The 14245-nt window shown below is 41.4% G+C and overlaps 1 protein-coding gene across 1 annotated transcript; it reads right to left on the reverse strand.

The window, feature by feature from the left end:
* Positions 1-5238: 5238 nt before the first annotated feature.
* On the reverse strand, positions 5239-8525 carry LOC118796145 (latexin-like). The gene is made up of 6 exons (XM_036554994.1): positions 8209-8525; positions 7978-8040; positions 7364-7541; positions 6388-6524; positions 5977-6039; positions 5239-5426 (listed from the first exon to the last, which is right to left on the reverse strand). Exons 1-6 carry the CDS (start codon positions 8344-8346, stop codon positions 5343-5345), a joined length of 663 nt encoding a protein of 220 aa, XP_036410887.1. The 5' UTR covers positions 8347-8525; the 3' UTR covers positions 5239-5342.
* Between the last annotated feature and the right edge of the window lie 5720 nt (positions 8526-14245).

The raw sequence follows: 14245 nt of genomic DNA on the forward strand, positions 1-14245 counted from the left end.
GCCAATTTACAACCAACGATTTTGCCCACATTACACTGTGGGTGCAAACTTGTACACAGCCCCCGATGGATGATGGCCAAATTTGTAGTGGCAGAAAATGGTACTGCAAACGTTCCACGATAGAACTAGTGGCAGTTTAAGGTATTGCTTATAACTTTCTTTTCTTTTCTTTTTTTTAAGACACCAAACAGAATTTTATCAAAATTTATCAGAATGCTGTATGTTCAGGTGAGGTTAGGTGTTACAGAAGTAAATGTTTTTGAGGAATCAGCAAGTCAGGGTCCTCCGACAGGTCATTACACCTTGGGAAAAGGCCTAAGTGTCAGTGCTAAATAGGTATGAGGTGTGTTCCATCTGGCATACCTGCTATCCTAGCAGCTTGTTCAATATTCAAAAAACGTGACCAAACATCCATTTGTTGAGGAATGTTAGTGATCAGCTACTGGAGAACAATGCACTTAGCAATGTATAAATGTACATGAAATTGTAATTAAATAGCTTTTTTGCAACTTGAATGACTTGTTTTTTGTTTGCGCGGTTAACTAGATGGTGATAGATTCCTGACATCAGATTTGTCTAGGTGGCTATTCAAGGTGCTCCTCAGCAGTCTTAGAAAGGGTGTGCTTGTGGCTGCCTATATATGCAGGCTGAGACACTCTATTTATTTTCACATCATTCAGAGTAAAGGAGTCAAGAACCCCCTATGCTGTAGTCGATAATCATGATCTTATTTCTCTGTTACCATTTCTTTTTACCATTGGTTACAAAAATCTAAAACAATGTCTTATAACAACAAAAATGTACAGACTGCTTGTTCTGCACAATTTTTAAAGTTGCAAAATAGCTTTGAGTAATATTGCTCAACCAGATAGCTTATTACATTATGCCAGTTGTAGAACACATATCTATACTTTCATCATTTTTGTGGTATTACCATGTGAAAAAAATAGCATTTCCTGTCATTTCAAGTATACTACAAGTGTACAAGTTATAAATTTGTCATGTGCATAGGAAAATAGGCTACATTTTGTTGTTGTGTTTTAATAAGTTGTTAAAAATCAGTTATATTTAAGCAAAACTCCAGCCAACAGTTAGCATTTCAATGTATATCTAAGAAGATTTATTTGCATATGAAATTATTGGTGCAGTTTAATAGGGGTTATGCCGGTCTATCCTGAAACAGTAAATTCCATATGTGACAGTTCATGTTAGGGCTTGAATTCTGTGAGAGCCTCAGTGTAGAATCCTATTGGGGAGTGGTAGGCTGCAGGAGATGGTGTCATAATAGTAGTTTTTCATGATACATAATCTGTACCTAATAAAGAGGTCCGACAGGTCATTACATCTGGTCTGAAAACTACTAATAAAGTGCCACTCAAAAGTGTGGGCACACTTACTCATAGAGAGTTTTTTTGTTTATTTTTACTATTTTCCATATTTTACTGTAGAATAATAGTAAAGACATCAAAACTGTGAAATAACACAAATGGAATTATGCAGTGACCAAAAAGGTGTTAAACAAATCAAAATCATATCTTGTATTTTAGATCTCCAAACCTTTGATTGGTACTGTATAATATAACCAATTTCAGTATGTTTTCTTTGCTTTTGTAGCATTTAGTATGGTTTTTACTCGAGCACTATTATCAGTTTTGCTAGCCATTCATATTCATCAGTAAAGCCCGCCTAGTGTTTCTTCTGAAAAAGATAATGAATTTACCTGACTTCTTTCTCCTCTCAGTTCTGACAGACTGATTCCAGGGTGACTGACTTTCACATGGAACTAAATATGTGTCCCTAGAATCTACCTGTAAATGTACATAGTTAAATGAATATTTATGTTTAGCTGCCAAAAAGTGTCCATCTGGCATGAGGTTTATAGACTCATTTGAAAACTCCCACTTTTGTAAGACAGGGAACGAGAAAGTCAAGCACACTGAAACTTTTCCGATCACCACATCTGCAATACTTCATCTTGACACTAGAGAGACCTATTACACTTCCTTCCATCTAAAGAGGAGTACAATAGTGAATAACACTTGGCTTTCCTAAGCATTTTCCTCATGTACCTCTGAAATGACATACTGACCATTTACAACACCTCCATTGGTCACTTGTCCAGCAGCTTGCTCCCTGTTTCACTTTGCTGCCATTAGAATGAAATAGAGTGTATCTTCCTCAGAAGTATTCATCATAGTTACAATGAAAAATGATCTTACTTTCTTTGTTCCCTCTTTATACATTGAAAACCTGACAGTCTTCAAAGGAAAATAAGCGCATGCAAAATGCAAAACTTGGGTCCAGTGAAATGTGGTGGGTGGATAAGGAGACACATGATTCAATCAAATAAATTTGTCATCTCCTCACACAGGATCTATCAAATCCCTAACATTGTGAGCACATGCCTCCTAATGGCTCAGAGTCTAAGGACAGAGTCACACCAGACACACACTCTAGGCAACAAGGATGAGCTCCAGTGGAATATGCACAGATATCCACTGCTCCGACTGCATGCTGGAAACAAGAGCGGTAACAGGAATCTCTGCAGTGCCGCATGGAGCCCAGACATCATAAAAGTCAGCCACCATGCTAACCCACAAAGCGAATTCTGCCATGGACTGTGTGCACGATCAGCTTTTATCCCTTTCTGAATCCATTTCATTTCATCCATTTATTCTCCCTCACTCTTCAGGCGCCCTTTCCTCCTTCAGAAGCTAGTTTTATCTCGCGCAGCTGGGCTGCATAAGCTCTAGCTTGGTAGAGAGTTAGCAAAGGTCCGCTAGCTGCAGAATGAATCATCCCCATGAATTTGAAAGGTGACAGCTTTGACCTTTACCGTGTCAATGGCAGAGAGAGATGGAGAGAGAATGAGAGTGTTCTAATGTGCAGTCTGTCTGCTGTCCTCTGATTGGATTTCCCATACAGCACGCATTCAGTCCACTGATTCTATAGTCTGTGCAAGAACTTGGCATGTGAATAACATTTTCAAACTGCCAACATTCAGATTTTGGTTGGGATGAATATGATCATAAAGATAAATTACAGCTAAGCAATATATTTTTGGATCTAAAAGAACACAATGATATGTTTTTAATTTGTTGCTCTTTTTTGAAAATCTTGAAGGATTTTTTTCTGTGAGTTCATTTGTATGGTTTACTCTGTCCAGCTGAGAAGGCACATAACTGTAATTGCACATGTTTATATGATTGTTAAAAAATTGAAGAACTGAAAATGTGTTGCATTATGGGAGTTACACACTCCTTTTTCGATAGATGCACGTTTGAAGGACTAGCAGTTGTTCAGTTTCTTTGGTTAAATGGCAACTCTTGTCAAGTTATAGAAGATGATATGCACATTTTCACAAATTCCTTCCCACAGTCTGTTAGAGATACTCGTGCACGCCTCTGTGGACAGCATGGCGTAGATTCCAAATTCTTGTCTGCCATGGTTACATTCTCATTCTTTCAGTAGTGTAGGAAAGTCCCATCATACAATTCTCTTATTTTCCATTTGTTTTCTGTGTTAGGACAGATATTTTATTATGACCAGATAATGAACTCCAACATTTCTTCCATCCTCTGTCTAGGAGGTCATCTGTCTAGGAAGTTCTGCAGTGATCTCACTATCACCTTTAACACTAAATGTACAGACCAGAGACAAATAAGCAGCAAGGAGAAGCTGACGAGACCTTTGACAATGACTCAGTGTCAAGCCCTCTAAAGAGGCAGGCTAGTGCCCCCCTCTGCATAAGCCCAATGGAGCAGTGGTCACAACCTGCTGGAAGAGACAGCCTCTGAGGCAGATTTAAAATGCCTACCACCTGAGGACCAAGAGGTCAGATTCACAGAGGACAGACCTAGATAGACTGGCGCTACAAAACAAGAGCTAGGAGATGAGAAAAGGAAAGCACCTCCAATGAAGCCTCTCTGGCACAGATGAAAGCTGAGCATCACCATTTCCCCCTCCTGAATCATGAAAAACAAGAAACTGCACCTCTTAAGTCCAAACATCTAGACTTACTGCATGAATATGCCTGTTGATAGCCATCACTCCCAGACAGGTGACTGACTACTGCCTTATGGAGCAGCAAGAGAAGAAGCCGTGTTATGAACTCGGCCAAAGCTATGACATTCTCTATATTGAATGAAAGCTGTAAGAGATATTTTCAGGTGTCAGAAAAGAGCATTTCCCTGACTTAGAATCACCTTTCAGGGCTGCTAAAGTCAGCCACACATATCATTTAAAACACAGTCACAAAATGTTTTGTACACGACCAAAAGTTACAATGGGGGAACCACAAGAGTAAAAGTAATCATGCTAACAAGACGTGTTAGCATCCGGGTACAGTCATATTAATTCATATTCCATCATAAATTAGCTTGGGGCAAGTTATATTCTCCTATTGTCAGTGGGAATGCAGTACATGCTGTCTGAGGGCTGAGCAACATATTTTCCCCCCCCCCCCGCAGCTCTCTGTTCTCCCAGCTTCAGTTTCCTGATTCCTTCAGGTCTACGATCACCTGTGCAAGAATCTGGATTCTGTCCATGGTACCATTACAGTAGAACCGCTACAGTAGAAATTCCTAATGGAAAAACCCATGAACCCATTTCACAAAGTGCTTGCTTTACATAATTCTGGTATTGGCAGTGGTCATGAACAGTTGCACTTGAATGTGGTTTAGGAGTGGTGTTGAAGGAACTGACTTTGAGCATAGTTTTCAAATAAGAACAAACATAGCCATGTTTATATGTGACATTCAGCTTTCCAGCATGAGTCTTTCCCCTTCTATCACAAATGTGATCAAACCCTAAATAAGACATAAAAAAACAATTCCACACTATTTCCCTTTAGCTGACCTGTATTTAGTAGATGTGTTTGTTATTCCATTCAAACTATTTTTATCTTACTCTGTGACTTTGATATGAAAAGACATTTAATTGTTTATTTGAAAATAGGAAATAGCCGTACAAAATTTAAAAATGTAAGTAAACACTGCAGTTATGATTCCAGACAGTCAGGTAAAGCAGTGCACTGACACTCAATGCAGTGTTCACCCTCTTGTTTTCTTAGGTTAATATGAGTGAAGCAATAGTATTCAGCTGTATGAACAAGCCCCATCAAAGTCATGGTACCTGCTGCACTCTGAGCTCTCTGAATTAGTTGATGACTTTTTGTACAGAGAATTCAGAGAGAAAAGCAATCATCAACAGCTTGCAAACAAAGCGGTTCAGCTGGAAAAGGCGGTGGTGGCGGTTGGAGTTGGGCTGCTTGTTGTGTCAGTGAGATTTGTGGTCGTTGCTGTGGATCAGTCACTACTGTGTAACCTGAAGGAGCACAACAGTCATTGTGTCTGGGCTGCCATTTGTAGCGCCGTGACACCCTCTGCTGGACACCAGGAGACAAAAATCTTCCAGCAGAATATCTCCTGTTGGAACAGTGATGGCCCATTAGACACTGCAAAATCTTACAAGTACATCCATTACCTAGAGCAGTGTTTCCCAAACCTCTCCTGGACGACCCCTTGTCCTGCATGTTTTAGATCTCTCTCTGCTCCAACACAGCTGAATGAAATGATCAACTTATGAACTCCTGAAGCTGCTTAATAACAAACTGATCATTTAAATCAGCTGTGTTGAAGCAGGGAGAGATCTAAAACCTGCAGGACAAGGGGTCCTCCAGGAGAGGCTTGGGAAGCGCTGACCTAGAGGATAAAACATCATACAAAGAAAATAAATAAAATTCTTTAATTAGAAATTTAATTTTATGTTGTGTGGATAAAACATTTGCATAAGCACTTGCATATTAATCAGTAATCCCATTTTGAGAAAATATCAAGAAGAATAAAGTCAAGTAAAACAAACAGGGGACAATGGACACTCTAGAAGCATTCAAGTATGAATCACCTCCCAGATTTCACTGGTCCCCTGAGGATGTCCAGAATAATGGCTCGAATTTTACAATAAGGATTCACTGACCTCAGACACCCTGTCATGGAGCAGGACGTGGTAGCTGAACAACAGCTGCTCGCCTTCAGACACCTGGGAATCCAAGAGATGAGAGAGATTCAGAAAATCTCCAATGGCTAGAAGTTTGTGCGTCTCTGACCGGGCCTGGACATCCTCGGACATACTGTGCTGTCACCTTTATAATACAGAGTGCGTGGACCCAAGACCTGTTCCGTTACAGTTACAGACTGCAGTATGATGCCAGAATGACAACATTAAGTATTTCTATAGAAGAGAATATTACGGTGTCATTAACCACAATGCTGAGCAGGAGTTATTCAACTGCACAGTCATGTTGTACTGACTAACAGGGTGGTACTGTACCGAGCATTATCATGTGGTGGTGCATGGAGTACGTCGGTCATTGTTCAGAATGCTCACCTGTTGTGTGACGCTGGCCACCTGGGCCATGCTGTAGAGCGTGTTCTCGTTGGACTCTTTCAACATCACAAAGCTGGAGGCCACGCGCCCCAGGTGCCAGAGGGGCTCCATCTCAGGGGCGACGTCGCCGTAGCTGTCTAAACACACACATCAGACGCAGTCACCAACGGCGTCCACGGACACCCTGTTACTCACAGCATCTGGGGCTGGGGTCAATCCCATTTCAATCCAGGAACTGAAATTTCTATTTATTAATTGAAAAAAATCTGCACAGAAAATTATGGACAATTTCATCTCGTGAAATGAATTTCGGTTTATTCCCTGAATTGACTGAATTGAAATGGAACTGCTGCCAATATAAATGCAGCATTCACAGCCATGAAATGCATCCAGACAGTCATTAACAGTATTCACAGACACACTGGCACTATCAGCATTATATTATTGTCATTTAGCGGACGCTCTTATCCAGAGAGACTTACAAAGTGCATCTGTTGAAGTGTCATAAAAAGTTGCATAAACAGAACACTGCTAACCGCATGTAAAAACGTGTCAGCGACAAATATAGTAGTGAAATCGCAAACATGAGCCCAGATCAATATGAAAATACAACACATTATACATGACAGAGGGACTATACCAGCTCACATACAATGCTAACATATATCCTCAGGTAAACCTCCATATAATAATTACACACAAGCAGAATGCAACAGCATGCTTGGCTAGGTGGGCTGAGGTATAGTCTGAAGAGGAGGATCTTCAGCCTGTGATAGAAGATGGCCAGCATCTCTGCTGTTCTGACCCCAAGGGGAAGATTGATCCACCACACAGGGGCTAAGACAGACGGAGAACATATCTAGGATGCAAGGTTAAGGGGGAGGGGTTGTGGATTCATCCAAGAGCTTGGGCACAGACCAGGAGTTGACTTGAATATGTGGTGAGGAAAAATCTGTCCACAGGCGAGCCTGCGTACCTGGGATGTCTTGGGCAGACACGAGGCTGCCGTTATTCTTAAGCTTCAGGTAGAAGGCTTGCTCCTTAGTGCTGGTGTCAATCTTCAGCAGCTCCCCACAAGTGAGCTGTACCTCGGGCGGGGCCTGACTAGCTCCATGTGGGAACAGTACCTCTGCTGAGCACGCACCTGCTGGCTGCTGTGGGTGGGGCAGAAAACCAACACAGATATAGAATCACTAGATCTCCTATTTTAAATCAGGGTCAAAAGCAGAGAAGCAGTACGCCTCAACAGACAGGAACAACGGTCTACTAAAACACAGTGTCCTGTCTTATGGCTTTGCACTCATGCTTCCAATGTGTGTTAGGCAGGACCATGAGGAAAAAAAACAGAAGCATATATCAGCTTAGACATTTCTTTCTAATGAAGTAATGGTGGTGACATCTACAGACAAATAGCACTCCCGGTATTTACAAATAAGAGCATCCAGAGATGTGTCATTCTAGCCCTTGAACTCTCAGTGTCTATATGAAGCTGAACTACCTGTCTTACAGTTACTCCAAATTATATATTGTATGAGTAGCGTTTGTTTCCCCCCTGAAGTCTGAAATGCATCTTGGATATCTTGGACTTACATTACCGACCATCTCCACCACTGTAAACGCAACACGGTACTTCGATCCTCTTTCGGCAATTTCCTGTAAGAGGGTATTAAGAAATAACGGTCAACACGCATCACACAGCCATAATTTATCTTAAAATGACTCGCAAGTATCTTGAGCCAAGAAAAGTCAAACACAGCAAAGAGATGTCAAGACATCTGCTGCCTGAAAGAGGTGTGTGTGTGTGTGTGTCTGTGCTTTCACCTGTACAGTTGCACTCTGAACCTCCTCCACTGCAAACCACTTGTAGGGAGATCCATGCAGTGTGTTGATGTAGTGTTGCACCACAGTGGCCGCACGCTGAGCAGGGTAGTGGTCTGGGTTAAGCTCCTTTTCTGACATGTCCTCTTCCACCTGTAAAACAGACAGCTTGCAGTATGCACTCTTTGAACCCCTCCCACTCTGTGTAATCCAAGTGGAAGTTTCTCAGACCCTCTGCCCCCTCTTCCAGTAGACCCAGTGAAGTGGGGAAGCCCGGCAGTTTTCACCCACAAGCAGGCAGAAATTGAAACAGTCGCAGCTTGTGCTCTCTTGTGCCTTTTCCTTTCACTTCCTGTTTTCCTGAACTAAGTAGCGCTGCTGAAAGACCTCTTTTTTTTTTAAAGAGACAGTCTCTCTTCTCTCCTTTACCTCTCTCCCCTCCTTCTTAGAAATAAAAGCATTTAAAATGAGAATTCATCAGATTCATCAGATTTACTTTCAACATTCCACCATTCCATCCATGACAGAAGGAATTTACACCACAAACAGCCTTCCCTGTGTTTGTGCACACTATCTTATCAATAAAATGTCTTCAAATGTCCTTGGTTTCCTGGGGTAATACCTCTGGCTTGCCTCAGGATAAAGTGAAACAGTGAAAATAGGTATTGCATTGTGATCCAGTTAGTGCTGAAGATGAGGCACAGAATACCTATACTAGCAACAGGGAGGGAAACCGCACAAATGCACCCAGCAATGCATCCACCAGGTTGTTGTACCATTTTTTTACACCATTTTCATAAAATTAGCCCCATCTGGCTCCCCACATGAGACTGTACTATAATCTGACCCATTCAAATGCGTATTGTGTAATAATCTTCCATTTTGTGTAATTGTGAGTATTTCCTGTTCAGGCTCATAATACTAAGTCTGCTGTGTTGTGACACTATTGTGACATTATTGTCAAATAATGAATAAAACACGTCATTTAGATGTAACACAACTGGTCTTTCTTGCCCCTGTATTCAATATATTCAACCGAGAATATATATATTTTTTAAGAATTAACAAGCTATCCGTGTGAACCATGCATATCGCATTCCTAAACCTGCTGAAGAATCCTCGGTCTGTCGTCTACCTGCGGGTCGGTCTGAGTCTGTTTGTTCTGAAGACAGTTCCCGTAGACGACGCCGATCGGCGTGACTGAGGGCAGGGATGTTGACCGAACGCTGTGTGGCAAGGCTGAGACTCCGTAAACCAGCAGGAGATAAACCTGGGTTACGTTAACAGACAAGCTCATGATCAGAGCTCAAATGGTCAGCCAGCCCAGAATGATTTGAAGAACATCAAGACGTTTTCAAAACGGGCGGTTTATAGATTTTTGCGTCTTTCGTCACCACCCACGTGCAAGCCAAATAGAAATCTCACTGGAAGCTAGGGTCCACATTTCTGCCTTTTTCATGTGTTTACAAATCAGTTCAATTAACTCCTTCTGAACTCTCACCCAAATGCGGTGAAACAAATATCGTTTCTGCTCCTTCAAAGCGCATCACCTATCGTGCATGCGATTTTAGAGGATTAACGTGATCGGCTTGAAATAGCAGATTGAATTTCTTTCCGTGGCATTCATTAAAGCACAAAATCCAGGTTAGGGTCTCTCAACCCCTCTTGGAACTCCTCCCCCTCCCCAATCACCAAGATTCTTAGTTACACAGTGGCTGCAGAAACCAATCAATTTTAATGTTCCAGTGGAACAGCAATAGCTACTCATTAAGTTTTCACATGAATTTTAGCTACCTGGCTAGGATCCATCATGAGACTTGTTTTAATAAATCCTTTGACCTTGTTACTCTCTACTATCAGAAACTCAGTAGTCAGGAGAATGCATGCTGGTGTGTACAATGAAGATGTGTCGCTCTAATGTGTGCATAGCTAGATGTACAACACAGTTTAATTATTATTATGACATCACCCTAAAAATATCTGATCAAAGGAATAGGATCTTGTGCCTGTTACCTTTGACAGGGTACCTAGAATGTAATCCTTTGATGTCTGCAGTTTTCTGGTTGTAGCCTATTGTTGAGTCTGTTTTTTGACTTCAGGAAGCCATATTGGAGCAGCCACAGTCTGGAAGCACAGTTGCCAGTCCAATGAAGTGCACAGCATAAACGTCTCAGTGCAGAGTAGGTAACAGTCAAATGTTCCCTTAGGCTGAATTATCTCATTAAGATTTTTGATGAGAATATTGTAATTTAGGAATCAATGTTTTCACTAATTACAGAACCTTTCGATAATTAAACCACAGACAGTTTTCTCTCTCTTGCTCATTCTCTGTAAGCAGTGAAAGTGTATACATGCAGGTTAAGTGAGATTTTCACTAACAAAATGCAACCTTTTTATCCCAGACTGCTCTAACAGGCTTGTTAATCCCCATGAGTCAGGAATGGGAAGAGCTCAGTGTGAATTTCTTTTCCAGATTATTGTTCACACTGTCAGGACCCATCAAGGGCCTGCAGATTGTCGTTATTGCTTAATCCAATTACGCAGGACTGCGGTAATTCTCAAAGCCATGGCTGAATTGAAATCATGTCAAGAACTGTGCAAATGCTTAAATTTAACAAAATGCCCTTTCTGACTGGCAAGAAAATCCTTTTCCGCGTGAAATATATCCTTGCTGAATGTCTACCATTACCAAAAATTAGACTGTAATCCTGTACTAACGATGACTGAACCTTTTCATATAGCATATCTCTCCTGTTGATACAGCACTTTATCTTCCTTTGAGAAATTGAAGGGTTGGGTAGAACATTTTACCATAAAGGCAAAACTAAGAGATGCATTTATTCTCATTCTCTGAGGGTTTTTGTGCATTTGCTTTGATGGAGATCCTGTAAACCTGATTGCTGCAACACAAAGAAACACAAAATCTTAATTGGCAAAACATCCCACGTGTCTGCCTCAGTGGGTTTCTGTCTTTTCAGCCGATTGTTGTAGTTACTTACGTTGGGTAATGAGCTGTTTTACAAGATTATAAACCTCAATGAAAGGTGTTGCCCAAGCTCATGCTTGTATTGTCACAGAAGAACAACACTGACACTTCAATCAGCCAGCAAGTCCATCAGCTTTGAAACCAGTGCCTGCAATTCAGAGCCACAAATCTCAAACTGGAAGCAAAAAAGTGTTTAATCTCTGTCATGTAGTTCGGTGTTGTCAAAGTTTGTTTCTAAAAATGGTTATTCTTCAATGTTTTGAACACCAAAAAAGGAAAAATGAATGGTGACAGACAGGTGTGGTGTATTTGGTTGTACAAATGGTGTGCATGTGTGTCATGCTCTTCAGCTCCAAAATGGCTCACATATTGAATATATTAACACATATAACACACACACACACACACACACACACACACACACACATACAGGCACACATGCTGTGATTCTTCTGGGCCTCTCCCTCTCAAAAAAAGGTGCACAATAGACATGGCATTGGACAGGACCATGTTATTGAACACGAACATAGTACTGAAGACATTTTCAATTTAAAGTACATCGTCTATAAAAGTCCTCTTTAAATCCACTGCTCGTTATGTACAGAGGACTGTGGAGGAGATGAACAAAGCAGCCTGAGTGAGAGAAAAGGAGACATTGCACTTGTCACCTGAACCTTGTACACTACTAATGCATTCTTACTGAATATTACAGCATCTCCCATGAGAGAGTCCTTGGGTTTTCAGGTAACCCCAGTTACATACACTATAATGTGCTTTCAGTTCAGAGGGAGGTGGACTCTGTGTGTGCTCCCTACAACAGTACTACAGGGTACTAGCAGGGAAGGGAGGAAGACTATTCAGTGCACTGTTCAAGGTGGCTTTTGGTGCCTTTTTATGGGCCTCTGTGTTAGCTGCACCCCCAACCCCCATCCACTCTTCTTTCAGCTGGAATTGAGCTGGCGCATGTGCGTGTGTGCAGTAAGGGGTCCAGCAAGGGCTCAGCCCATCGAATGGACAGGTTTCCAGAAATATCCATGGCCGCAGGAAACAGCTGCATGTCTTCCAGGGAGCACCCTCCACATCCCACATCCCACTGAAACTACATCCTTTTGGACAGTTATGACTGACACTACTCTTGAAGACAAAATAAGCTCTTTCTTGTCAGACAATCAGGCCAAAGCAGCCTAGGCTTAAGGCTAAATTATTTTAGGCTCTGCAAAATCAGGCGGTCGCAGGATTCAACCCAAAAAATTTTGGTACAGAGTCCAGTTCTCTAAACCTCAAAGCCATGTTTTCAGTTTTGTGGAGGTCAGGGTGTGAAGGAACATCGTGTTTTAGAACAGTACACCGTCAATTTCCCACTGTGCAAATCTATTACAAAAAGAAATTTTTACAGCTGCTATTTTTAAGCACTCGGTGAAACACATGGCTTGCGGGTCTCTTCAGGGGCTCCTTGTGATTAATGATCGGGCATTCAGAGGGTGATGCTACTGTGTGTGTGTGTGTGTGTGTGTGTGTGTGTGTGTGTATAAAAACGTTCATACTGGCCCACTTTAGAAAGAGAAAAGAGAACAAGAAGAAACAACAATTGTAAAAATGTGATTTACCATCTTTTTGTTACCTTTTTTTGATTATGACCATTATTATTACTTGATCCCATTTACATTAATAAATTACGACTATTATACTGTTATTATTTTTGCAAACATTTTAACCACTTAATTGCTTTGCTAATAACCCTATAAAGTATGGTCATAAAGCATATCTGGACTGGAAAGTGAGAAAGAGAGAGGGAAATGGGTCACTCAGAAGGATGCTCTACAGCTGTTTTGTGTAGTATCTCTGGCCCTAGTGCGCTGTGAAGAATTACACCGGAACCAGGCACTTCTCTGTGCCGTTGGGTCTCTGCCTCCGTCGCCATCTGCTGGCCTGATGGATGACAGGATGACACACCGCCACGTTACTCCCGCTGAGGGAACCGCCAAGCGCCCGGGTGAGTGATGGCTTCATCCGAGGGGGCCGCAGCAACACAGACACGCCCCTGTGGAGTTCCTTTCGTGTCACACAAGACCTCACCCAGAAGTGACTGTGATATAGTGAAAGAGGTTTCATGGATTTTGTACTGAAAAGAGACCACTGGATGCAACTGCATTTCCTTTCAGAGAAAAAAACTTGTAAACAGTTCCCATCAAGCACTGCAAAGTCCCTGACTCAGATGGGAAATGGCAATAATGGTTTCCTTCCTCAGTGTGTGTGTGTGTGGTTGTGTTTGTGCAGGGTGCTTGGGGAGAGGGACTCCTTCCTAAAGCAATACAACACAAGCCATTTTTTATGTCGTTAACAGATGCTACTTTCCCGAGATCCACAAAGCCTACATATCATTATTCCTTCAGCGTTACATCATATATAGGCAATATAGGTTAAATGAAGGGTACTAAAGTGGTATCAAAACAGCCCTCTGCTGTTATGTATCTATAGCTCCGATGCTGGAGTGACCTGCTTCCATTATGGAGTTAATGCGTTATTGTCAAATTGTCTTGCTGCTTTCATAGCATTAATGCTTTAATGCAGAAGCTGGCAAGGAAGAGTGAAGAAGTTAACGCATTATCCTTCCGTTAAGTGGCTAGGTACAAAGTGGGATCGTGAATTCAATAATGTATTCGCATCAGAGGAGCGTTAATGTATTACCGATCCAGGCTGCATAGCTTTCCCATAATGAATTCCTGACAAAAACATTGTCGAGGACTCCTGAATATATAGTCATACAGAAAATTTGCTAAATCGTGTAGAAATCTATAGTACGTGTAGTATTTTGTAAGGTGCAAAACTGGCAGAATTTGTACTTCGACTCTAATATCTGTCATGTTCCAAACTGCCAGTTCGCGATCCCGATTACATACGATTGAAAACGGAACGATAAAGAAACGTGGTGACCTCAGCCTGGGATTCTTTATTATGATAAAGCTTACTTTTGTTTTTAAATATTAATTTATGAATACAAATCCGGTAAATATATGACACAGTTACCAATTTTCGGACAACGGTAATTAATAA

This window comes from Megalops cyprinoides, chromosome 20, assembly GCF_013368585.1.
Source record: "Megalops cyprinoides isolate fMegCyp1 chromosome 20, fMegCyp1.pri, whole genome shotgun sequence".
NCBI classification, from domain to species: Eukaryota; Metazoa; Chordata; class Actinopteri; order Elopiformes; family Megalopidae; genus Megalops; species Megalops cyprinoides.